This window comes from Vipera ursinii, assembly GCF_947247035.1.
Source record: "Vipera ursinii genome assembly, chromosome: 12".
NCBI classification, from domain to species: domain Eukaryota; kingdom Metazoa; phylum Chordata; class Lepidosauria; order Squamata; family Viperidae; genus Vipera; species Vipera ursinii.
In genome coordinates, this window is record NC_139525.1 from 123,584 (window position 1) to 148,512 (window position 24,929).

Here is a 24,929-nt window from a genome sequence, read left to right on the forward strand (position 1 = left end):
GCATTGGGGCTTTCAAAAATGCATTTTCTCATGTTGGGTGGAGGATAATTTGAGACATCTCAGGATAGGCTGCCCTTTCCTCCTGTCAGCCTGACCACTTTTCCCAGGTGTCTCTATGGAAGTCCTGTCCCCACACATCTCCAGGGACCCACCAGCCTGCCCTTTTCCTCCTGGCATCACTTGCTTTCTGCCCAGGACCAGGAGGAGGAATCAGTTCTGGTCCTAGGAAAAGTAGGGTTGTGTGTAAATTTCCAAACACTCAGGAGCCCTGCAGCCAATAGCTGGGAGTTGGTTTAATAAGTGACAGCCCCGTAAATTCAGTGAGAGCTCTGGCAAGGAAAGATGTAGGAAAAGAATTGTGGACTGGATGCTAATCACGTGGCACCTACCACGGTGCAGACCTGAAATTCCCTGTTCCCTCAATTTTTCCGGCCCATGGAAAAAACTCTCTCTATGGAACCAGTCCCTGGTGCCCCAAAGGTTGGGGACCTCTGATCTAAATAGTTACATGTTAATAAACAAATTGGACTATTGAAGTTGGCAAAGCAAAACAGCCCATATTCACATTCAAAAATTTGTTTGAATTTGACTGATGTAGCTGCTGAGAGACTTTCCTCCCATCCTCCTTTCCTTTGCTGCTGCTGCACCCCCAGGCCTCCCTTTGCTCTAACTCCCCTTTCCCTACGTTGTTGTTCAAGGCTTCTCCCAAAGGCTTTCATCTTTGCTATCAGAACCATGACAACCTCATCAGCATCAAGCTCCTGCCTAACAACAACTGTGAGAGGCTTCCGTGGCCTGTCCTCAGCAGACTCAGCAGGGCAACATGGGAGGAACCAGCCTGGAGAGAGAGGCAGCCCCCAACCTTCCAGCTTCACAGGAGGAGCATCACCTAACTCTGCCGGAGGAACAGCTCATGAGCCAAAAGGCACCACGGAGCTTCCAACTGACCTCAACAAACCAGTTGCAGGAAGCAGCTGCCACAGTCTATTAGGTGGACATTTTGATATCTGTTTTAGCCCTCACTAACTTGGGTTGTTTGTTTTGTAATTGCTTTCAGCAAATTTAGCAGTAGTCATAATAAAAGCAAAAGTAGTAGCAGTACTTGTATCTAGAGTGGGAGAGAAAAGAACTATCAATAAAATAATCATGAATCAAAGCAAAAATACTCAAGGTCTTGACGTATTCTTGCACTGCAGAGCTGAGTCGGGGAGACCCACCCCCCAATTATGAGCAAAAGCCACATCCCTGACTGAACTAGGTCTCCTGAAAAGGGGAAACAGCTACCTCTACTGTATCACCTCACCTCATTGAAGATGGGCTCCCAAGCTCTTCTTTACAGCCTTTCAAAACCTCCCCACCTGAAACTCCGACTGCTTCCCTCCGTTTGGACAGGTAGCTCAGAAGAAGTGCCAAGCGTGGTAGGCAATTCAGAAGTTAACTATCCTGGCTTCTTCTCCTTTTTTTTAGTAATTACCCTGGCTGACCATCTGCAAGAACACACAGACGCTGCTCCCTTTCTGCCCTCTGAATTCAGACGCCTGGGGCGGGGGAGGTGGGAGGTCAGAGGGAGAGTTAAAGAAGGGTACACAGGCCAGGCAGCCCCGAGGCTCAGCAGCAAGCAAGCAAACTGGTTAAAAGGAGAAGCCAGCTTATCTGTACTGATTTTGCTGTGCCAGGGAAAGAGCTGCCTGGCTGTGTGTAACAGACAGTTGCTGTCATTCCGGAGCAGTTTAAAAAGTCAGTTGAAGAAAAAGAGAGGCCGTTGGAACAATAGGAGAGAAGTGGGATCTCAGAACTATGCCCAGTGCAACTTACTATTGACATTAGTTCTTTTAATTGACCAGTGCTTTATTTCTAAATTCTCTGACATCCATTATCTCTACCACACTTGAGACTGGCAACCAAAGCAGCCTTCCCCCTCCACTGCCATCCTGCACGTTTGCACACATGTCAGTTTTTGTTCCTGTTTAATGGCAAAGCATTTCCAAAGTGGCCTTAGTTTAGCCTTTCAATGACTGCAAGTGTGAAATAAGAGTTTTCTTTGCCAGGGAAAGAAGCTGCAGGAAGGCTATTGGTCACTATCCTCAGCACCATGTAGGTTTGTTCCTCCAGACCCCCAACCTAACCCTTCAACCAGCTAAGTAGGCTTAGCCAGTCCTTCCCCTGCTACTCACTAGTCGGGTGCCACGGCCGTGTCAGAAGCAGGTCACTGCATTGGAGGTGGGCAGGCCTGGAGGAGCAGCAGCTGTGATCCTGCAGTCTGTGCTGAGCACCCTCTCGCTGGGCATCAGTTGGGCGGCTGACTTGCTGCTTCAAAGGGTTGTCAGGTGTTCCAAAGAACTAGGAGGTCCTTTGAAGGCTGGGACGGTGCTCGGTGACCCACTCATGCAGCCTGAGAGAAAAGAAGAGCCAAAGAAAGACCCAGGCGTTGCCTACCCAGACTGCATTTGTTCGAACCTCTTTTTGTAGGAATTTCACCCCTGCTGCCAATGCCGAACCAAGATGCCCTTCAACACCCCTCTCCTGCCCCTGGTTTGGAAGGACCCCCTGCTGCTCAACGGTACCTGCTGCTGAGCCCTTCCTCTGGCTCACTTGGTGTGGGAGCTGAGCCCAAAGGAGCTCGCCTTCTCTACTACTTTCTGCTGCTCAGGGACTCGGCTGCTTGCCAAGGTTACCTCCAGCACCAACACAGATCGCTTCGAGCCAGCAGGTTTGCTGCTTTTTTCTTTAGAAGTGGGGCCTTTCTGCTGAGCCAGCAGGCAAGAAAGTCAAAACGTGTTGGAAAGGCCAATGTATGTCAATCAATCAAATTCTCTCCGATGCAAATTCAACAGGCGAACTGCGTCTTCATCTCTTCCACCTGTGTTTGCCTGACTGCAGGCCGTAAGACAGCCTTCCCACCACCTGGCAAACAATCCCCTCTCAAACTGGAGAGTTGCCAAGGCTGAACTTGAAACCTTCTGCCTACAAAAGATACTCTCTAAGAAGGGAGCAAATGCAGAATCTGTGCTATTAACCACTGGCAGCACTCACAGCTTTGCAAAACCATTCTTCTTCCAAATTAGAAATGTGACTTGGAAGTCTTAGGAAGGGGAATTTGGGGAGGAACATGACTTTCCAGCTTGAAAATCAGAAGATCTGAAAGAAAAATGGCAGCAGGCAAGGCTCAAGAGGCAGCAGCTGCCACACCATCAACCAAGGCTCCCTAGTGCACCTAGAATGCAAAACACACTTAGCAAAGACACAACAATTCTTTCCCTGGAGAAGCGGGTGGTGGGAAGTGAGTGGTAGAGGAAAGGGCGGGACAACAACCGAAAGATTTCTCCAGGAAGAATGCAACAAGCAACAACCAGGCGCATTCAGAGATTTTGGTTTACCATTCCTTTCTCCCCCTGTGGGATGGCACAAAATTACACCCCACGATTTGTTCAGCTTGCAAAGCAGGTCTCTGCTCTGTCTTTGAAGCAAGGTTGGAGAGGGACATCACTCTAATCACTTACTGGGTGGGAAGCTAAGGGGAAGCAGTGCAAGACATCCCCCGCACAACCTGCAAGTGGGAAGAAGACCTCTTAGCCTCTCTCCATAACAAAACTGGCTGGGGGTGGAGCGGGCTGGCAGGGCTGGCAAAGCTAGTGCAAGCCTTGCTCCAGGAATCTTGGGCTGATCTTCTTGTCCAGCCTTGACATGCAAGTCCCATCCATGCTGCTACAGCATCCCGTAGAACTTTCCGCAGGAGGAAGCGCCGTCTGTGGGTTGGGCAGGAAATTGCATTACAAGACCCAGGCCTTCAGCCCTTCTAGCGAGGTTGGTATGATTGCTCTTCTCCTGCTATCACAAATGCCGAGCAGCATAACCAAAATGACTGCAGAGGAGGCTGGTGCTAACCAGAGAGGAGTTACACAATGCTGGAAGCAGCCAAAGGTTGCTAACAGAGCTGGGCCAGATCACTGGCCCTACCATGATTGCTATCAATGCCACAGAAGTGCAACAGTAAAACAAAAAAAAAGACACAAAGAAGTAGCTTACAATCTTCTTTTACACTTACTGGGTGGGAAGTTATAAGAACAATTAGAAATTTTACTCTATGGTTACAACGTATCTTCTTTCTACAATATATCTGATTTAATCATCCAAACCATATATCATGAGTTCATTTTTTTCTGTTTCTCACAAAAAGTCTATGAGGTTTCCAGACAGTAATAAATGTAGATATTGTTTTTTCTCTGATCAAAGAAGTCAATTTAGTCATCGCAGCAAGTTCTGTCATCTTCACCATTCTTCTGTAATGGGCAGTGCTGAATCTTTCCATTTTTGCGCATATAATAATCTTGCTGCAGCTATCATGAACAAAAAGTTCCAAAATTATATACAAATTAGACACTGAAACCATGCTGTAGCCCCACCAGGTAGAGTAGATCCAGAAATCAGCTCAACAGGAAGGCTAAAACTATTGTTTATGGAGAGTGGCTATAAGCACAGTCTTCCTCGGCCTTCTTATGTTCCTGTAGCCCAGGGAGGTTTCTGTCTGAGCCACTTCCATGTGTTTTCAATCTGCTATGGACTCCCCAGCCTTGGTAATGGAGTCTGTAGATCTCCATCAAGTTGATCTTCACTACTTTCTACTATCTCCACAAGAACCAACAGTGGGGAGAATGTGAAAAGAGGCCAGCAGGGATATGTGCAGAGCCATCTAAAAAACAGAACTCCAATGTTATCATGCTCTTAAATGCACAGCACCTCCCTACTATCATCGCTGAGTGGAGAAGAGTGGAAGGGAGGACAACCCAATGCCATCACCTCCACACACCCCCATCCCCCAGGAAAGACTATGAAAGAAGGAGGGAAGGCATTTTCTCCCTCTACAGCCCAAGAGGAGCCGTACAGGGAAGAACAATAGTAATAAAGATAAAACCTGCCAATGGCTTACAACAGAAACATTAAGAAAAAAAGAAACCAAAGGCTGGAAGGGCAGCCTTTACCCTCCCTTCCTACCCTTCTGGCCAGAGAGAGACCAGGAACACTCAGTGCCCCCCCTCCCAATGGCTGGTTGCCATTTCAAACAGGGGAGAGGAAGAGGAGAAAGCGACCCGGCCATTGCTGCGCACCTCAGGCCGAGGGAACAAGGCTCTTGCAGCATCTCAGTGCTTCACAAGGGAAGATCCACTTTGGTGGTCCTCTCCCTTACTGCTCCATCATTGACCCACTCTCCAGGATGCCAGGCCCCTCCAGGGATCCATCGTAGACCAAGTTCACCTCCCAGGGACGAAAGGGAGGAGGTGAAGACACGCTATTTGCTGCGTGCAGGAGGGGGAGCAGGCTAGTCCAAACCGAAAAAGCTGGCAGGCGAGAGTCATAAATGATGGGAGGAACAGGCCGGAGAAAGAGGTCCTGGCAAGTCTGGTCAACCTTGGGGATATGGCTGCACCCCCTGGAAAACATGACCCACTTCTCAGTGCGCAACATGCAGAGTTCCACAGGGTGGTTGGGCATACCTGATTTGGACCCTCCCGGGTCCCCACAGCAACTGGAACAGTTGGAGTCCCAGGAAGCGCAGCACTTGAAGGACATTCCTGAAGGAGTAGATCCTGCTCTCTCCAAAGGAAGCTGGGGACCTGGGGCACGGGGGCAGAAGGCCAGACAGAGGCAGAGGTGGAAGCTGAGCAAGCTCCTGCTGGCCCGGAGGGAGGACAGGCAGATCTTCCCACAAGCTCAGCCATGAAGGAAAGAGGCCTTCTCAAAGAAGTGGGAGGATTTGCAAAAATAGAGAAAGATGCCAACACTGGTCCCCTCCTTGCATGTTTTGCCTTTTAACATTCCCAGTGAACTGAGTGCACTTCAAACCAGCTGAGACAGACTGTCCGCTGTGACAACTCAGGAGCAACGCCAGGTGTCCCTTGGAAGTCCCTGCTCCGGGTTATCCCCCTAGAAAGTGCAGGAAGTCAACAGCAGCGAGAGGCCATCCAGCTTCTGATTATAAAGATCCCCTAAGGACAGCCTCCTCTTCTCATGCCAGTTTCTAAACTTCAGCCAAAAGAAGTCCCCTTTTTGTGACTGGAACCTTCTAGGCCCGTGGTGGCAAACCTATGGCATGCGTGCCACAGGTGGCACGCAGAGCCCTCTCTGTGAGTATGCGCGCCATTGCCCTAGTCCTAGGGCTTCAGCTGGGTTTTATAAAACTTTTTCGCTTTAGGACTCTGGCGCCGTGTGCAAAAAAAAAAGTTCAATCAATCAATCAATTTCAATTTCTCACGGGGAAAAAAAAGATCTCACAAAGTTGGATTGCTTGATTGAACTTTTTAGTCCCACCCAGTCTGCCATTACCACTGCAGCCACACCCACCCAATGGGCCACGCCCACCCAATGGGCCACGCCCACCAGGCACCCAATGATACGTAAGTGGGTTTTGGATTGCAGTTTGAGCACTCGGTCTCTAAAAGGTTCACCATCACTGTTCTAGGCTATCCGAAAGGGGAGACGCCAATGCTAGCTTAGCCAGCTAGAAGGGGAGGCCATAAATGACCCCGAGACTTACTTTGCCTTACTGACCCACTGCCCCCCCCCCAGGCAGCCTGTGCTGCCTTTGGTGACTATAGGGAACCATCAGCTTACAGATGAAATTCCTTCTCCCAGCAGGGCATTCTTTTTCCTTTTTCTGCCCTGCCTCTGCCTGATCCTCTCCACTGTCACCTGAGGGGCCTTGCTGGAAATTCCCTCTTCCCAGATTGTATCCGCAAATGCCTGTTGGGCAAAAGATGCAAAGGAAGGGGACCTGGGCACTTCTGCAGTGACATCAAAGGTCTGTCCTGTAAATGGGCAGGGCTTCCTCACACAGAACCTCCGGGAGAGTAACAGGGACCTCAGTCAACAGCTCCACGTGGCTCCCTGGCACTGTGAGAGGCTGCACTAGGCCAGCAGGACTCAGCATCGGTCAGAGAACATTGGCCTGCCCCTCCCTGGAAGGTACAGCACAAGCAAAATGATTGGCTTAGAATTAAACATGACACATCTCCACAGGCATCTTTTGCTTGCTTGTGTGCACACACGTAACTCATCACCACAATCTCTATTGAGCCTAAAGGAATTGGGCACCAGCAGGTATCACTCACTTCAAGGACACTATATCTGAGCTACCTGAACATGCAATTGGTAGATTTTGCCCACTTTGGCTGCCAAGGGTCAGGAAAACCAGCCCCTGGCGTTTGGGGCTGGTTCAATGAGCATGTGGCACAGTGGCTTCCTTGCTCCATCCAGTGTGATTGTCTCATGCATCCCAAAGACTGGAAAAGAGGACCTCAAGCCAGGAAGCATTTCACTTATATGCACATCAAACACTTGCACACTTTTGGAGAGCTGGGGTTCCACATTCTTCTCTTATTCTCCATCCCCAGCAAGCCACCTCTATTCTCCCAAGGGTGGAGATGACAAAGCACCCTCTCTGAATTCAACCCATAGCAAGGGCACCAGGCATGGCTAATGTCTTGGAAAACCCCTTCTGTTCCTTTCCCTGCCCCCATCCCCAGCTCTGGAGCTACTGCTGTGCCCCAGAAGGTTGGAAAAAGAGAGACTTCATTTCTAGGAGGGAGGGGAGGGAAGATGATCCCATCAGCCCCACACAAGGAAACCTTCCTAGGGCTCTTGCGAGTGAGTTCTATCAATGCTCACTTCCCCATGGTCTTGGGGGACCCATGGGTCAATTCAACAAATTAACTGTGGGTGGGGTGACTGGATAGATTTTGGGAGGAAGACACATCAGTTGCCTTAAAGGAAGCAATTGTATGCCCCCATTGGATTCATTGTGGGTCCAACTTCTACCTTGCCTCCAGCTTCCCTTTCCAGATAATGGGTGGATAAAGTGGAGGAATGCCAGCTACTGAGTGACCTGGAGGAGGCAATTTACCTAGATTTCTTTCAGTCAGATTGCAATCCTGGAGATAGGATGGAAAATGCAAAGAAATCAGGACCTGGATATGAGTGTGATCTGCTCAGCTCTGTGTGGGGCAAATAATACTGTGTCTTTGCATATATGACTCTTAAATGCATATTAGGCAGAGGAGACAAGCTGAATTGTTGCTGTTCCTGTGGTGTGCAGAGAGTCCACATATGGGCACAATAAAGGACAGTTTATAAGGCAGCCGGGACAGGCTAGGAGCCTCTTTAGAAGACCAGAAAGAAGAGTTACCAGGCCAGCCCACAATAAACTTACCCCATGTCCTTATCAGATCCACATTCTTATAGTAATGGTTGTATTATCATTTATACTGCTTTTGCATGTCCCATGTATTATTTCAGAGGGTATACAGCCCATAACTTTGAGAGTTTCAAGTTCTTCTGCATTCCCTTGGCAAAAAGCCCAGAGATCCCTGTAGTTGTGTATGCCAAGATAAGATGCTACATTGCCTTTGTTGTCCTTGGTTCTTTACTTAAGTGAGTATTTTTGCACAATAATCTTTTGACCCTCTTTGCAACATTTGGTACCTTCAATCATGGCAGTCTGGTCCCACCACAAGGGCCAGGAGCATCGCTCTGCAGCAGGTCTGCTCTCTCCAGCCAGTGAGGAAGGTCAGCTGGGGTTGCTCCCTCAGAGGAGATGCAGGATCCAATCCTCTCTTCCATAGTTTAGATGACCACATGTGATTACTGGCAGAGGTCATCCAACAGGTAAAACCCAAAATCATCTGGCTCTCTGTTCCAATTTTGGACAGGTTTGCACTTCCTCAAAGGAAATTATGCAGGTCCTGGATTCACAACTATTGCTAGACTTCCAGGTGGAGGCCAGCCAGGAAAATTTTGTGCGTTCCCCAAAGCTGGGCTATGCCAGTCTGCTTTACACAGATCGCAAAAACCCACAACCGGGCAGCCCACCTACTAGCACATGCAAGCTGTTACAGCCATCTAACTGGTTTTCTAAACATTCATTGGCTTCCAATAATCTATGTGGCTTTAGCCTGTAAAGGCTTTCGGCCCTTGAATCTCAGTATCTTCAGGCTGTCTCCTTCGAGCACAACCGCTCATCCCACAAGGGGGTCCTCAAGGTCTCCTCTACTAGAGTGTCTGGGTGAGATGCTTATTTCTCTCCTTCACTTTGGAGCAGCCCCTCCCTAGAGGCACAAGCCTGTTAACAAGGAAGTGTTGATCTGTAATTGCCAGTAATGGGATTGGGGCCACAGGTATCACTTAACAGATTTAAGAGTTGAGTAGCTTTTGTGCCTTTCTATGAACAGTCAGGACAGTCTGGCATGTGGCAATACATAGAAACTGTGAATACCCTCCACCAACTACCACCATCCCATAAGATCCCTGCTTTACCAGCCAGCAAGGGCTTTCGAGGGACCTACATCTGGAAAGAGGAGGAAGGCATCTTCGACTGCCACCTGCAGCCGGCTGGGGACAAACAGGAGCCGGCTTTTGATCGGCTTTGTCCAGCTGTGCAGACCACATAGCCCGCTCTCCTGCCTTCTGTGATGGGAGCGACTGCCCAAGGCTTTTCCTTGCCATCCAGCAATTCAAACTCTTGGGAGGAAGGAGAGCGCCTCTTGGGATTTTGCTCCCGCCCCCTGCAAAAGAGATCCTGCGATGCCATTCAGTCACCAGAAGAAAGGCCTCCCCCCGGGTCGCGGGCACGAACGGGCCCGGCACTCCAGACGAGGATTCTCAGCAGCCAGTCCCGGCAAAGCCTCCATATTAAATAGCTCTTCCCTTTGTACAGCCCTGCAAACATAGCCACCAGAGGATCCTGGAACCGGGGGAGACCACCAGCGCCCAAAGAATGGGGCTGAGTCTTGCACGTGAGCGTGGTCACCCACGCCTACTCACAGCGTCTTTCTGCAGCACGCAGGAAGGTCCGTTCGCCAGGGCCCTGGAAAGATTTTGCACCAGGCAAGAAATCCTACAAAGAAACTGCAGGAGGCGGGAAAGGCGAGGAAGACAAAAATGCCCGGGCACGTCCTTTTCCCTTGGGCCCAACTTCAGGGCCCGCCGGCCGCCCTGCAGCCGAGGTCAGCGGCCTTGGCCCGCGATTGGCCTGGTGCGACCTGCCCCCAGCTGTGGCCCGCAGAGTGTCTGTGCACTCGGCCGAAGGTGCCAAGTCCGAGTCAGCTGGCCCGGCCGGCCTGTGATGCCGAACTGGTGCCTGGAGGCTCCGGGTGGCCTCTCGTGTGTTGACCCGAAAGGGAGCCGGCGGTGGTTCCCATCCGCAGAGCCTGGCGCTTCCTCCCACCCTGGGAGCTGCGCCACCCCGGGTTGCCCTGCCTGCCGCGCCCAAGGGCTCCTCTCTGGCCCACCTCCCGCTCCTCTGGAGCATCTTCCAGGCCAAGGTGCCCAAAAGCCGCTTAGTTGCCTTGGCACCGGTGCCTAACCTCAGGAAGAGGTCAGCATAGCAGCCTGATTGCTCCCTTCATATGTCCATCTCACGGGAAGAACCTCTCCAGCCTGGCTCCCACCAAAAGCTGGAAAAGTGCAACCTCAGCACACACACACAAAAACCTGCTCGTCAACATGTGTCACACAATCCAGCTCATGGAGTGCCACCAGAAGGCTAACTCAGACCTAGACTGCAGCAATTGGAGCAGAATGTGACAAGTAGACGTGGCCTTTAAACCTATCCCTGGTGCAAACCATTTCTGCAGGCAAAACCATGCAGTCACCAACTCTCACAAAGTCCTTTGCCCATCGCCTCTGGGCACAGCCTGGGCAGTTTCCTCCTTTTCCCAGATACTTCTGGAGGGAGAGCTGTTTGGCTGGTATGCAGATCGGAGCCTCAGGAAAGGTCCCCCGAGGCGTCACTAGCAGCATGGAAGATGCCAATCTCTCTCCACTGATGACCCCGAGACCATCTGCCTGCTCCAGGTTCTCATGGTCAACTTGCCACGGCCACCAGTCTCCCTGGGCTCAGGGTGGTTGATACCAGCGTAGAAGGCAGCTTTTTTTCTTAAGAGAGGGGTAAAATCTCCCTGCAAGGCAGGCAGTGACGGCAGAAAGAGAGTGACTGCACTTACAATGTTCTGTGTCTTTTTTTACCTTTTGCCACTGTCCACATCTCAATTCATGGCTGACCATGACCTGGTTTTGATAGTGCAAGAAACAATCTACTACCCAAGAGAAATGACGTTTTTTCAGTTTAAACAAAAAATATAAATACAGTAAAGCAGCCTACAGTGTCACACAAGGAGAATACCTGGCTATGCATTAGCACCATTGAGAAAGAAGTGTCTGTGTGAGAGAGAGTGTACGTGCTTTGTCCAGGGGAGTGAAAACATCGAGCAGCGGTTCCTTCTGGCAAGGAGACATCTTCAGGGAATTCCAGGGAAAGGAAGGGGGCTGCATGGTGGGGGGAGATGCAGGGCACTGAGGGCAGGAGGAGCAGGATGCCCCCCCCTCCATTCAGCAGGAAAAACATCCAAAGAAGGGGGCAAAGGGGAAAGTCGACTGTTGGGGCAGAACATCCAGTGCAGCTGGCCTGGGGGCTGGGCCCGAATCCCACCAGAGGAGGAAGTGCTGCTGCAACAGGAGCGGCTCCCTGCACAGATGCCCATCTAGAATCCCCTTTGGCAGCATGTGGCTCTGTGGGTTCTACCTCTGGACAGCCTCAGGGAGAGGGAGACGCAGATTGGGCCAGTAGGCTAAGCCTGGAGAGCCAGACAATGCCTTGCTGTGTTTCTGGGGGCTGGGGGGGGGGGGAAGGAGAGTCTCAGTCCTTCTCCTCTGACCTTCATGTGCACACAGAAATTACAGGCACAGACACAGACATGCCCCCTTCCAGTGGAACAGGTGCATCAGAAAATGACATTCGTCAATGCGTTGGCTTTGTGAATACAACAATTCACTTTGGCTTTGGGCTACTTCTCTTTGGAGAAGAAGGCCTTGTGTCAAGGCTCAATCCACAGACAAAGGCAGCATTCCACAGGGACAGCAAACACAGAGGTGGGCTTTCTTCCCCTCCTTTGGCTGAACAAAGCAGTGCTGGGTAGAAAGAAAAGAAGGACTGACATTTTCCTGGGTCAGATACATACCAAAAAGCCGTATCTGCCCTCCTCCTCATCAGCACCATCCCAGGAAGGTAGGAAGAGTGGCAAAGCCCCCACCCTGCCCGATCCACCATCAGTGCCCAACCAAGCTCTTGCCCAAAGGGTGGATTTCAAGGCGCTGAATGCTCCTCTGCAGCAGCCTCTCCTTGCAGCAGTGGGGCTCAGCCTCCTTCCTGTAAAGGGCAGCGGCTCAACCATCTTCCTGTAAAGGGCCCCTGGGCACAGTTCAGCTGGGCTTTCCACCCCATCCCTGCAACCAGAACCGCTCCAGTTGAAAGTCCTGCAACAGCCCAGCAGAAGGAGTAAGGGGGGGTGGATGGTACCGGCTACCCATGGAGCACTTGATGAGGGTGGAGGATAAGGCTTTTCTGTGACGGCATCACCTGACCAAGAAGCTCTGGGGCTGCTACTTCCCAAGAGTGTGAAGTGGATTCATAATCTCCTCATATTTGGGGGGTGGGTCGCTGTAGGACACGTTGGGCTCCTCTGTGCCGCTGCTGCCACTACAGTCAGGCTGCCCAGTCACTTCTTCATAGGAGGGGGGAGGAGTGGCACTACACAGTCTAGACAAGGGGGGAGCCATGTGGTCAGGCTCAACAAGTGTCCTGGCCAGCTGACTGGACAACCCCTGCCCCCACTCACCATCAACAGCCCCTCGGCTGCTTGGGTCCCGCTGGTAGTGGGCTTCGCTCTGGCTGGGAGGAGCCTCACGGTGCACCCTTACCCTGGGCAAGCTGCGAGCTGCTCGACTGGCCAGGCCCCTATTTTGGGGGTAGGAGGGCCGGTGGTGCATGACTTTTTGCAGCTGGCAGCGCCAGATGATGAAGAGACCAATAACAATGAGCAATGCCACGCCTAGCAGTGGCACCATGACGTACATGGCATCGGAGCGGTCTGTCCCGTTGGAGGCATCTTTGACAGAGTAGGCATAACCCTTCCAGAACTCCATCTGCCAAGAATGGGAGACACCAGTAAGCAACCATCCACACTCCCGCCGTAGTCCCTGAAAGGGATTAGATCAAGAGTGCCTAAGGATTTGGGCCATGTGTCATGAGCCAAGCAACACACACACACACACACACACAGAGAGAGAGAGAGAGAGACAGAGAGACAGACTCATATGCAATCACTTAGTCCCATCACTAGGAGGCAGTACAAATGGTTCCTGATGCCTGGAGAAATCACCAAAACAAGACTACCCAATGTACTTTAGTCCTCTGACTTTTTCTTTAGGTTTTACCTGGTGCATAGCTTTTTTGTTTTCGAATCCCCCAACTATCAGCCCATTTTGCTCTCCTCCTGCAAAATTCATCCTCTTGCCCACCTGTCCACTCCTCACTCTTTTTACACCAAGGAGCCAAGGATTCTTATATCTTATTTCTTGAGCAGTGAATAATAAGCCTTTTCAGACAGTTGGAACAAATGGAATGAATGTTCTATTGAGCAATTGAAATTAACATGCTATTTCCCTCTGTAGTAGCTGAAGCCCTCATCCAGATGGATTCTTATCCACAACTTGGGAGCAGAGTGGGGAAACTTGGTGCAAGGGAGTACGTGGGTGAAAGACAAGGGATACCCCTGTTGTTCCCTCCCAGACCCACCTACCGTCTTCTCCTTGTTCTCAAAGACCTCCTTGACTTCCTCATAGCTACAGACCTCTTCCACGCACTCGCGCTCAATGGTGCCCTGGCGAAATTCTTCCAGAAAGCCATTGGCCCGTGGAAAGCGCTTCAGGACGGAATGGGCCTTCGGGGCTGTGAGGAAGGCTGGAAGACAGGCACCAACATGGCCGCCTTAACAGGCCAGGAAATGATCGAAACGTCTGCCACCATCTGTGGCTCTCTTCATCTCTGGCAGCTCCCATTCTTCTTCTGTGGTGGAGGCCTTGCTGCTTCATTGCAGAGCAAGATCATCACCTCCCCTCCCACCTAAATTTCCAGTGGCAGAAGAAGCAGGTACTACTTATTCTCTTAACCCGTGATGGGCAGGACTGGGCTCGTGTGGGCTGGTGGCCCAATTCACTTGGTCATGTCATCAACCACCTTGATGCAAAAAGTGAAAGCACTACCTTAAAACTGGAACAGCTAAACATCCATCAGCCTCAGTGGTGGGCTGTGGCATTTGGAAGGGCTACCTAGCCTGTCCTTAGAGAAGACAAGCCATGGGTGAGGGCGAATAGGCCCCTCCTGCAAAGGTAACCTCAGGTTAGGACAGTTGCAGCACTGGCCAAAACACCCTCAAGACACTCCCTCCCCTTGGGACAGCCTAAGAGCAGTCCTCCTCCCCTTTCTCTCCTTGCATTTGAAAACTAATTCAAGAATGTAGAAGAAACCCAGCCAGCCCTCGGTGGCCTAGGGCAGGGCTTTCAGCCCCTTCTCCCCAGGATGGGTGGAAAACATGCTTCTCTCCAGCAAAGAATTCACCTACTTGCCATGTTAGGTCTTCACTCTATCAGTTACGGGTCTCAGCCAACTGTTAGGAAGAGAGCAAACCAGTTAAAAAACCTCCCATTAATTCTCAGGTTCCTCTTCCCTTCCACCATCCTTGAAGGTGCTTGAGACCCAGTTGCCCAGGCCAATACCAAAGCTGCCCTTCTTCCTCCAGACAATACCAGCACAGACAATAATGGAAAAACATCTCCAGACACTGAGGATTCGTGTTGGCAGCATACGTGCCAGGAACATGGACAGATTTGCTGGGAGGAAGGAGGGGGCCCTGAAGGCTCCTGTCTCTGCATACACGGAGTTCTACATCAGATGAGGGAAGAGAAGCGGCAATCCCTCCCCCCCCCAACATTGCACAATGCAGGGTTTTTGCGCAAGGAGGGGAGTGGCAATCCCACAGTCCAAATAGGATCTGCCTTTCAGTTACAAACCTCGCAACTGCTGAGCCAAACGCCCCGCTCCAACCTCTCAGGCACTCTCCCCTCCCCCCGTAGTTTGGCCGGCAGGTGCCAGCGCTGAGCGAGGAGTTTTGCCGAGGCAGAAGGAACGGGGATGGCAGCGGGGGTCTGGTCCCCAACTCTGCAGTGGGAGCAAGCACCAGGCGAGCCGGCCACGGCAACCGTGCCACACACACGCCTCCCGCATTTTCCAAAGGGAGAGCCCTTCCTCGAGCGCACGAAGGCCGTGAGGACTCCGATCCCTTACCTCTGCCGTCGGGGAAGAGGTTGCCATAGCAACAGCGAGGAGCCGTACGGGATGCAGCGAGAACAGGATGCTGCTGACGTCATGCGCGTCACCTCCAGGCATCGGGAGCACCGACGGGTATCGGGCCTGTCGGAGCGCGCCCCTCACCCGGTTCGCCGAGACAATGGAAAGGCCGCCTGTGCTCGGGGCGAGAGACGCAAAGCCGAGGCAGCCACTCTGCCCCGCCCTCCGTTAAACTCTCCGAGACGATCCCTGCTCCGCGACCACCATCCGAGACCTCGGTTCGCTCGCTGGCTTTTCGCGGCGAGAAGCCCTGCAGAAACTCACCAGATCAGCCGGCAGCCGCGGCCAGTCGGAGGCGCCAAGGGGCGGGACTGGCCGCGCGCCCCAGCCAGCCGCGCCCTGGAGGCGGAGCTCGCACGCACCCCGCGGCCCTTCGCTGCGTTATCTAATCGTAGGTCCAGCGAGCTGGAGCCAGACCGGACGCCCATCCGTGCTCCAAAGGGGAAAGCCGATGGGTGGGCTAACGGATGCCTTTCCTTCTCGCTTGGGCTTCTGGGAAGCGTGGTCCAGGGGCGGCCGGAGCCTCTCCGGTGGCCGACGCGGGGGATTTCTCTTTTTCTGGGCCAGGGTCTCAGGACGCTGCTGAAAAGGGAAGGCGAAACCCCGTTCCGTAGACAGCCTCCCCCAAACGCTCCCGCCCCCCCCGTGGCCCATCCAGCTGTTTCGCTGCGCCTCCAATCAGTAAAAGAGGAGCCTCCAGGCCACGCCAGGAAGAAGAAGGGAGGAGGCCTTCCAGTTGAAGCAGCTGCTCGTGCCTCTTGGTGGGGGGCTAGTTGCCCTGGAGGAGCCGTTCTCCCCCACCCACTAACCCAGAGCTTGGGAAGTCCTGCCAGGACTAGGTGGGCGGCCTGGAGCTCATGCCAGCTGGGACCGAACTGCCCTCATTCTTTGCTCCAGCCGGGCAAAGACTGCCCGAGGCCAGGGGAGGGGATGCTGTCTTCCAGCCTTGGCACAATTGGGGCAATCCCCCTGGGAGCCTTATGAGAGTTGAGGGACCCACCTTGACACCCCCAAGCAGAACCTTCCGGGCACACCTGGAGCCCCTGCCCGCCTGGAAGCCTGGTCGAGTAGTGGAAGAGGAGCCTGCAGGTGGCTCGGCCAAAACTTGGGCTGTCAGCAACTTCCTTTCTCCTTCCTCGAGTCCTAGCTCCCTGGTGGCGCTGGCTTACGGCCATAATTACCCGGCTGACCAACAGCCTACCACCCTTGCGCAGGCGAGCCAGGCTAAAACTGGGCTCCCGAAGGACCTGTGGGGGCAATCCACGAGTGCATCTGCTGAGAGCCCAGGCCTCACGCGATTCGTCTCCTCGAAGGCTTGGCCTTTGTTTCCAGCATCGTGGTTATATTGTCCTGAATTACTACTTTCCTGTGTATCACGGAAGTTAAAAGAAGCGGCCAGATAGGGCAGCTGCTTATCACCGTCCCGAGATGCTAAGATTGCGTTTCAGTTGCCTTCCAAGACTAGGGGAGTGGGGGGAAGAGGGGGATCTTAGTGCTCGAAGTTTGTTTTCTTGCAGATGTTTCATTACCAAACTAGGTAAACGTCATTATGCACTGATGTTGTTCCCTAGTTGCGTCATGAACGTCTGCAAGAAAACAACCAAGCTCAGAGAGCACCAAGGACCTCACAGTTCAACTCTGAGCTACAAACATTGCCTTCTGTCTGTACTGTGGAAAGCCGGGAGGGCAGCAGAAAACACTGCTGTGCTGCCACTACCCCCCCACCCCACCCCTTGGCTCTTTTGCACCAAAACGCAAGAGAATAAATCTGGGCATTTGTGGGAAACTTACACACACACACACACACCAATAACCCTGCTGCCAATCAGTGCATGCAGAGCATGGAAGCCAAATCCCATTTCCTCCAGAAGGCTGGGCAATTGAAAAGGGAAAGCCTTCCTTCTGCTAGGATAAGCAGGGGACAAGGGGTGTGTTGAGCCGGCAAAGCCCCCTCCCATCCTCTCACTCTTCCCACCAAAACTCTGGTCTGGCTGTCCTGAAGAGGTTAAGCACACCTTGCAAGGAGAGGGATTATCTGCTAGGCTGAACTGAAGAGGAAAAATGCCTCAGGGCCAGGGGCTGCGGGTGCTGGTTCCCCCCTCCCCTCCCCTCTCCCCCACACTTGCAGGTGGGAGCAAGTAACTCCACACTTCTCTTTTTGCAAGGGATTTTTAAAAATCAGGACAAAGTTTATTTTTCTGTGTGTGTTAAAAATACATAGCAAAGCTTTACCCATCTCATTCAGATGAGTATATGCTCTTCTGTATATCATGCAACTCATAGACAGGCTGAGGGTCACCTTCTCATCAAAATGGGACCACAACCATTACGGGCTTCTTCCTCTGAGAAATGAGCAGTCGCTTCTCATTAAGGAGCCTCTCAGAATTTTTGTTAAACTAGTGAAAACAGATGTTCCTCCCTTTGCCCTAATGATCATCACAGATAGTTCTTTCTTTTACGTTTTAGGACGTAATTTCTACAGATAAGGGGATGGACAAAGGGCACTTGGCATTTTTTTCAGAAGCTAATAATTAATCCAGGATGGTTTCCTTTCAAGCTCCCGGTCTTCTAAACATTTGCTCCAGCCTGCACTTGAGAAGAAGGGTGCAGAGAGCAAGAAGGCACCAACGCACAATAGCCAAGGAGAGCAAGAATGGTCTCAGTCAGACTCCAGTTGGCAGGCTACATTTTGGGGCTGCTGGGCTTGCTGGGCACCCTGATCGCTACTCTGCTGCCCAGCTGGCGGATCAGCTCCTACATCGGCTCCAGCATCGTCACAGCTGTTGGCTTTTCAAAAGGACTCTGGATGGAGTGTGCAACCCACAGCACAGGCATTGTGCAATGTGACATCTACAGCTCTCTGCTCAGCCTGCCCACTGACCTCCGGGTGGCCCAAGCCATGATGGCCACCTCCGTTGCCGTAGGCTCACTGGCTGCCATTCTCTCTGTGGCGGGGATGAGATGCACCATCTTCTCTCAGAGCTCCCCAGCAAAGGACAGAGTGGCGGTTCTGGGAGGAGTCACTTTCGCCCTGGGGGCACTGCTCAGCTTCATCCCTCTTGTGTGGAATTTCCATGTGATCCTCCGTGACTTCTACAACCCTCTTGTGCCCGACAGCATGAAATATGAGATTGGGGAAGCCTTATATTTGGGTATCCTATCTTCTTTGATCTCCTTCATTGGCGGCGCCATCCTCTGTGCCTCCTGCCCATCTCGTGACTCGCAAGCAACCCGCTATAGTCCTCATCATTCTCGGGCCACGACTGACAGGAGCTCCCTGCCAGCTATCACACCTCCAAAGGCCAGTGCATACGGCCAGACTGGCTATGTGTAGCAGTGGCTGGCCACCCACAAAAACTGGCTTACTGGATGCACTGAGCAGGTAAGCAGAGAGAGAGAGAGGCTTATTCTTCCCACAACCCTCCTTTCATCCTCAGCACTCCAGCCCTGACTCTTCCCGATGCAACTTGGCACTGCCGGAGATGTTGTATTGTCTGTCAACAGTCCGGTGGCTGCAGTGTCTTTGAGGCCAGTGGGGCTGTGTTTCCTCTGAAGACCTTCCTGCTAGACCAAGCAAAGTGCCCAATGACTGCATGGCACAGGAGGAATCAATCTGGAGGAGTCACGGATGCCCACCAGGCCTCTATTAAGCACCTCTCAAATCCTGCCGTCATCCCATCTCCCGTTCCATGGGATCCAGCCTCAGAGTGGGAAACCAGACTGGGAGGACATCATTCAGTGCTGTGGGGAAACAGTCACCATTTCTGGGAGAGACCTTGGTAAGGTAATAAAAAAGAAACCACCCCAATCTGCTGGAGCTCATAACAAGGGGGTTGATGGCAGAACAGACCAAGGATGCTTGGGGATGTCCCTAGGGCAACTGAAGCATCCTCTGAGAGAAGTTGAGACCCCCATCCCTTGCCCTGCCTTCTGCAGATTTCCAAAAGGATGACAAGTTGCCCACAGCCCACTATTATTTAGGTCTCAACAGTGTGTATTTAGCCTCTGGCTTTGAAGAGGCCGAACTGTGCCTGCTCTGCGGGTGGGTACATGCTGGTCTTGGCAGATGAAATAACTCCATGGGCACGCCTGCTCTGGGATCAAAGGGCCACTCCACCCACCCACCCGCTTCAAGTACTCCACGCTTGAGAAGCCTTTGGCCTTGGAAGAGCTCAGTGGTTTCACTGGCCAATGAAGATCTGCTCAAGCAGGGGTTGGGCTAGGCGGCCTCTTCTCTTCCAGCCCTGCTATAAAGGAATAAAGGAAAAGGACAGAGGCGGGACAGAGGGGCTTAACTGTGTCTGGGCCACTGGGAAAGAAGCACCTCCAACACCAGGACCAATTCCTTCTAACCTGGGAGCCAAGGAAACAAGATTGGGATGATCCTGAAGTACTTCTGGCCCATCCCAAAGAATTGTTTGGAGGCCAGCAAAACGGGCCCAGGGCTGACCTCTTATTATACCTCCTGCTCCAGAGCAATATACTGGCACCAGCATGTTTGCCTGTTGGTCTATTTAGCAATGTCCTGGAACAGGGATTTTAAAAAGTACGTGTGTTCTCAGAAGAGCTAATGCTTTGGGTAGAGAAAAGGGGGGACCGGGAGGGAAGGCAGCAGGCGAAAGTGAGTTGGCAAATGGGTCCAAGGGAAGACAGAGACTTGATGCAAGACTCTTCCATATAAAGTGTGAGACGGGTATCTAGAGCGAGGCGTGAAGAAGCTGAAAAACCCTAAGAGGATGATACTGAACTAGATGGGAATCCAAGCTCCAGCAAAGGCTTGGCTTAAGAGAAAAAAGTGCAGCAAAGCTATGATTCCCAGAACAAGCAGGCAGTGAGCTTCCAGAGGCTGTGCTGAGGACACAGAAGAGGCCATACAAACACAAGTGGGAAAAGAATAGCTCCGCTCAGGAGGAGATCAACCAATCCCTTCACGATTGAAGAGCCGGGGAGACAAGACAAACAGTAGCCAAATGAATGGAGTGGATTCATCCTGGCAAGGTCCTCTTTTGAAGGGCCAGCGGAACTGAGAATAGCGGGGTTGGGGGAGGGGGCTGGGAACGGTGAACTCAACAGGTCTTTTCTAGCTGCTACAGCCTAGTTGGCCCAGTCTAAATTTGAAAGTGCAAGACTGGTTGGAGGGTCAGTATGCGGCCGCTCCTTGCAAGGCTTCAGAGCAGCCATCTAGAAAACTGGATGTGGCCAAAGGATGTCCCAGAAGAGTAAAATGCCAGGATGGAACTCCAGAGCTAGGAGACATTCTATATGAAAGACTTTTCCTGTGAATTGATGGGTGGATGGATGGATATGTAGTTATCAATCATGACAAGGGCAATTCCCTATTAAAAGAAATTGTTGTCTCCCAGTCATGCCAGTGATGGAGGAAGGGTCAGCATCCTTGGGCAAAGGAGCAAGCTAAGCTGTGGGCGATGTGTTTTTCCTTGCAGGAAGAGACAAGAGTTGGGCTTTGGGTGGAAACTGTTTCCCCTGCCTTGTTTTGATCCACCCTGGGGAGTGGGGGGCCACAGATGAGCTCCTTTCGGAACAGCTGGGTGTCCAGTGGATTTATGTTTCCACAGCTTACGCAGGCAAAGCTTGGAGGGCAGTTTAGGAAAAAAAACTTGATTAATGCATTGTTGCGTTGCCGCTATTAACCTTTGCAAACCAATAAAGCTATTTTCCTGATAATAGATGACGAAAGCATTCTTGCCATCTCCCCACCCCCCCAGGGGGAAATGGTTCCTAAGGTGAAAGAACTTAAAAGGGACTTTTTCTCTCTCTACACCCACCTGAGTGCTCCTTGAAACAATTCACCCTGTGACCACTTTAAGGAGGGCAGAATGCAGTTTGGGCAGCCACGTCCAACAGATTCTGCAAGAGGTGGGACAGGTAAGGGCAGGCCTCCAATCCCTTGCTCTACTCCCTCCAATACATTTCTTGCTGAACCTGTGATTTTTTTCCCTACTGCTGCCCCGTAGAATGAGGGCAATCCAAGCAGCAAATGCGACACCCTGCTGCACTCTTTTAATAACCAAGGTGGGGCCACCAGATTTCCATGACCCAGAGAAAAAAGCAACCAGGAGAGGTAATTCTGGAGCAGACACAGATGGTGGAATTGGGAGACCCCTCCTAAGAACCTGCTTCTGCAGGGCTCCTGTCCATGCAAAGGGGGAAACAACTGGAGCAAGACGATATCAGAGGCAGTGGAGAAAGGGCAGCATTGGCTAAGCAAGCTTTAACACACCAGTGGCTGCTACTTTCTTCCTTTAACCAGGTGAGAATTCATTAAAAGCACAAAGCCACTCCAGCCAGCTCCGAAGTTCCCCACTTTATTACAGAGGAAAAGGGTCGAAACACCTATCATCTAGTCTCACATTCCCTGCTATGCCCCGGCCCCCCCGCCCCCCCCCCCCCGCCACCTTTGCCCCAGATGATGGAGGAGGGAATCAAGGGCAATTGTGAGCAGTTCAGGGTTTCCCCTCTGAAGAATAGACCAGTCTGGGGGTGTGGCTTCAAAAAGAGCCCAAAACAGCCCAGCCTCCTTTGTCTAGCCCTGCTCTGGGCCAGTTAATGGGCTTCCCTGCCACTCCCCCCCCAATGGGCCTCCTTCACCCTGGCTGGCAGGATGCTTAGGCTGCAAAGGGTGAATGACGCTCCTCTCCTTCTGCTCCCTAGCCCAGAGAGGTGGGAAGCAGAGCTCTAACCCCTAACTGGAGGCTGTTTCTTGGAGGGCCTTGGGCTCCCACCCCTCTCTCCAAAGGGTCAATCTGCTGCAAAACTGGGGGCCAAGAACCCATCTTGTATGCTGAAGGCCCCGGCTCTACCTGAAACAAAGCAAGCTTCTTTGGCTCCCAGTTAGCACAAACTGCTTTAAGTATCCATCTGATGACTCTTTAGCAGCTCAAGGCCAAGGAAAGGGACTTTTTCCAGCCCGTAAGAGAGAAAGACGACCTTAGCAAACGCTAAGTAACCCCACCATCCCTTAGCAACACTTGCTTATTCTGACTGAAGATGGTGCCCCAGAATGTTCTGAGAGGACCCAAACAACACAGCCAGAGGAATCGTGAGCATTCATGCATTTTATGCAAACTGAGTGAGAAATGGTCAACAGAGCCTCTCACGCAATGGTGGTGTAACAAAATGACTCTTGTAGCTTGGCAAGCCCACTTTTATTCCCTGCTCCCCACATGCAGTCAGCTCCCTCTGTATGTGAAAGCAAAGGGGCGCATAGGAGCCCCAGCAGCAACAGCTCCTGCAAGACTTCTTCCAGTCTCCTCCATCTGCAGGGAAAGCCATCAAGCTACCCGAACAGTCTGGGATTTGTCTGACTAGCTGTTGGTCTCCTGTAGTGCAGGGATGGAAGCCGGCCTCTCACTCCGCCCAAACTCAAGGATGAGTGGCTTCCCTAGCAGGAGAAACCCGTTGAGCAGCTCCAAAGCATCCTGGGCCTGGGACACAGCTGGCCAGAGAAGACGACTTAGTGGGGGGGGGGAAGATTCCAACCCGGCCGAGCCCTCCCGGAGAGGCCAGCTACTTACTGGGAAAGGTGAGGAAGGCCTGGCCTCTCATGCGCCCGCTCAGCAGGCGCAAATGAAGAGGGGGGCTGTCTTTCTCTTGGAAGCGGGAGAACAAGGGCAGCAGGTCATTCACTGTAGCGTTGCGACACAGATTTTTCACATACAGCACCTAACCCCCAGAGGAAATGGAGCAGGAAATAATTTTTATAAACTTTATGCAGAATTGAGTTGCGAGGCTGGTGCGTGGTGCAATTAGTTCACATGGTGTAATAAGATGGAGGTTTGTTGTCACTGTGAGTTGGGGGGTGGGAGCACGAAGGGAGGCTCGGCTAACCTCAATGTATACACGGTTGTACTCTGACAATAAAGGTTCATTCATAAAGGTTCGTTCATAGCAGGCTGGGTATCTGCCGTAGCCCCCGCCATCTCCCCAGCACAGAAGCTGTTTGCAGTACCGGCCTGCTAAGAGGGAAGAGGGACAAGAGGCCCCTCCTTTCACTGCACAGGACTATCCAGGCTGAGGGTCACTATGTTCTTCTCCCCTGAAGGTTCCCCAAGCCTCCCCATCATCCCAGACAACTGGCAGGGAGGGGCTGCTGTTTTGCCTGGTTCTGTACTTCAGAGGCAAACCCTCTCCCTCTGTGGGGAAGCTGCTCAATGGCCCAGGCGCTGAGCTGAACACCGTGACACGAGAGGCCAGGCAGGACTCTCCCAGAGAAGAGCAAAGCATCTCAGCCCAGCCCAGCCTGCCTGGCGAGTACCTTGCTTGGCTCCCCTGAGCTATAGGAGGAAAATCTGGGGATCCTGCGGATTTCTTCCTTGGAAAGGCGGCTCCGGAGAATCTCCTCTTCTGGCACACACGTTACAGGCTCTGTCACCACCACAGGCTCCACGGCTGATGGAGCTGCTCCAAGGCTGGTGAAGGCAGTAGAGCAAGACGATTCAGGTGCCTTCTGGGGAGACTCCGGTGGTTCCAGTGGCCTCAGGCTGGGCAGTGGTTCGCTCAGGAGCTCCCGATAAACCGCATCCAGCTGAGCCATTGGGCCCGTCTCAGGGGCAACCTTGGGCTGAGCTTCATCTGAACCTCAAGAAGCAAAGACAATTCCTGACCAGAGCCTGGAAACAGAATAACGAGCCCCGCACAACGTGGGGCAGCCCTCGGCCCAGACAGGCACCATACCTTGGCGATACAACATCCGCAGAAAGGAATGGTGGTCTGTTCCACGGAAAAGAGCCCTCTCGATCTCCATCTCACGCCTGCTGAGGGACTTGCTGCCTGCAAAGTGCTGCGGCAGGGAGAGGATGCGCTGGCGCTCTGCCATCTTCTCCTGGATGGCTCGGACCCTTTCCCGAGCAGCCTCCGGGGCGGCCCCAAGCCCAGGGCTCTGAAGCAGACAAGAGGGGTGGGGAGACGCCGCTCCTGCAGAAGGGCAGCGGGAGAGAGCAGGGCAACTGCCTTCCTCTCGGCCGGGCTGGGGGCTGGGGGGGGCGAGTGGTTCCTTGAAGGGGCACCGGGGGTGGGGTGGGGGCTGGCCGAGAAGGGTTTCTGGCGCGCAGCTGCTGCAGAGGAGAGAAACCTCGGCCAGGCAGCGCCGCAGGCGAACCAGGCAGTCAGCCCCGAAGGCGGCGGAAGGCCTCCCCGCAGCCCCCGGCCGGCTACCTTCTGGGCCCGCTGCCTCCAGAGGCGGATCTCGGCGTCGGAAAGGCCCAGCTCCTGCAGAGAGGCCGCTTCCCCGCTGCTCTCCTGCAGGGCCCGGAACTCCGGCAAGGTGCGGGCGCCGGCGGCCTCCTCCCCGAAGGGCCGGTACACGGTCGCCGGCGCGAAGCGGTGCCGCTTGGCCACGCACCTGCGCGAGAAGGCCCGTCACGCCGCGCCCGAGGCCGGGGGGGGGGTCCCGGGCGAGCCCCTCCCGCGGCCACTCACTGCTCGAGCGAGGCCGCCGTGTCCAGCTGGAGGCGCAGCAGCCGCTTCAGCTGCCTCTCGCCCTCCGTCTCCAGCTCCGACGCCGCCGCCGCCTCCTCCCCGTCGCGGGCTCCGCACCTGCGGACGAGACGAGGGACCGGCAGCTCCCGGACCGCCCCCTCCCCCCCCGCCCCCTCCCCTCTCCCCCTCCCCCTCCCCTCCGCCCGCCTCACCGCCTCATCGCGGCCAGGGACTGCCGGGGTGCCGCGCGGACTGC

General features: G+C 53.1%; 3 protein-coding genes across 5 annotated transcripts; 1 reads left to right on the forward strand and 2 right to left on the reverse strand.

The window, feature by feature from the left end:
* Window positions 1-12,429: 12,429 nt before the first annotated feature.
* On the reverse strand, window positions 12,430-13,781 carry PRRG3 (proline rich and Gla domain 3; the record flags this gene model as incomplete). The annotated part of the gene is made up of 2 exons (XM_083372164.1): window positions 12,430-12,972; window positions 13,629-13,781. Coding segments are annotated over 2 exons (696 nt in total), but the record flags the coding sequence as incomplete, so codon positions are not given.
* Window positions 13,782-17,888: 4,107 nt separating this feature from the next.
* Window positions 17,889-18,569, forward strand: CLDN2 (claudin 2; the record flags this gene model as incomplete). Its single annotated transcript, XM_083372147.1, has 1 exon — window positions 17,889-18,569. One exon carries the CDS (start codon window positions 17,889-17,891, stop codon window positions 18,567-18,569), a length of 681 nt encoding a protein of 226 aa, XP_083228273.1.
* A 3,816-nt stretch (window positions 18,570-22,385) lies between these two features.
* RBM41 (RNA binding motif protein 41) lies at window positions 22,386-24,929 on the reverse strand. Of its 3 annotated transcripts, none has more exons than XM_083372116.1 (7): window positions 24,886-24,929; window positions 24,674-24,790; window positions 24,410-24,596; window positions 23,930-24,134; window positions 23,511-23,833; window positions 22,771-22,918; window positions 22,386-22,637 (listed from the first exon to the last, which is right to left on the reverse strand). In XM_083372116.1, the coding sequence occupies exons 1-7, from the start codon at window positions 24,891-24,893 to the stop codon at window positions 22,561-22,563; spliced, it is 1,065 nt and encodes a 354-aa protein (XP_083228242.1). In that variant the 5' UTR covers window positions 24,894-24,929; the 3' UTR covers window positions 22,386-22,560. The 3 variants fall into 3 exon arrangements, with proteins under 3 accessions (XP_083228242.1, XP_083228241.1, XP_083228240.1); XM_083372115.1 differs by having other exon boundaries at window positions 22,386-22,691; window positions 23,511-23,827; window positions 24,886-24,908; XM_083372114.1 differs by having other exon boundaries at window positions 22,386-22,691; window positions 24,886-24,908.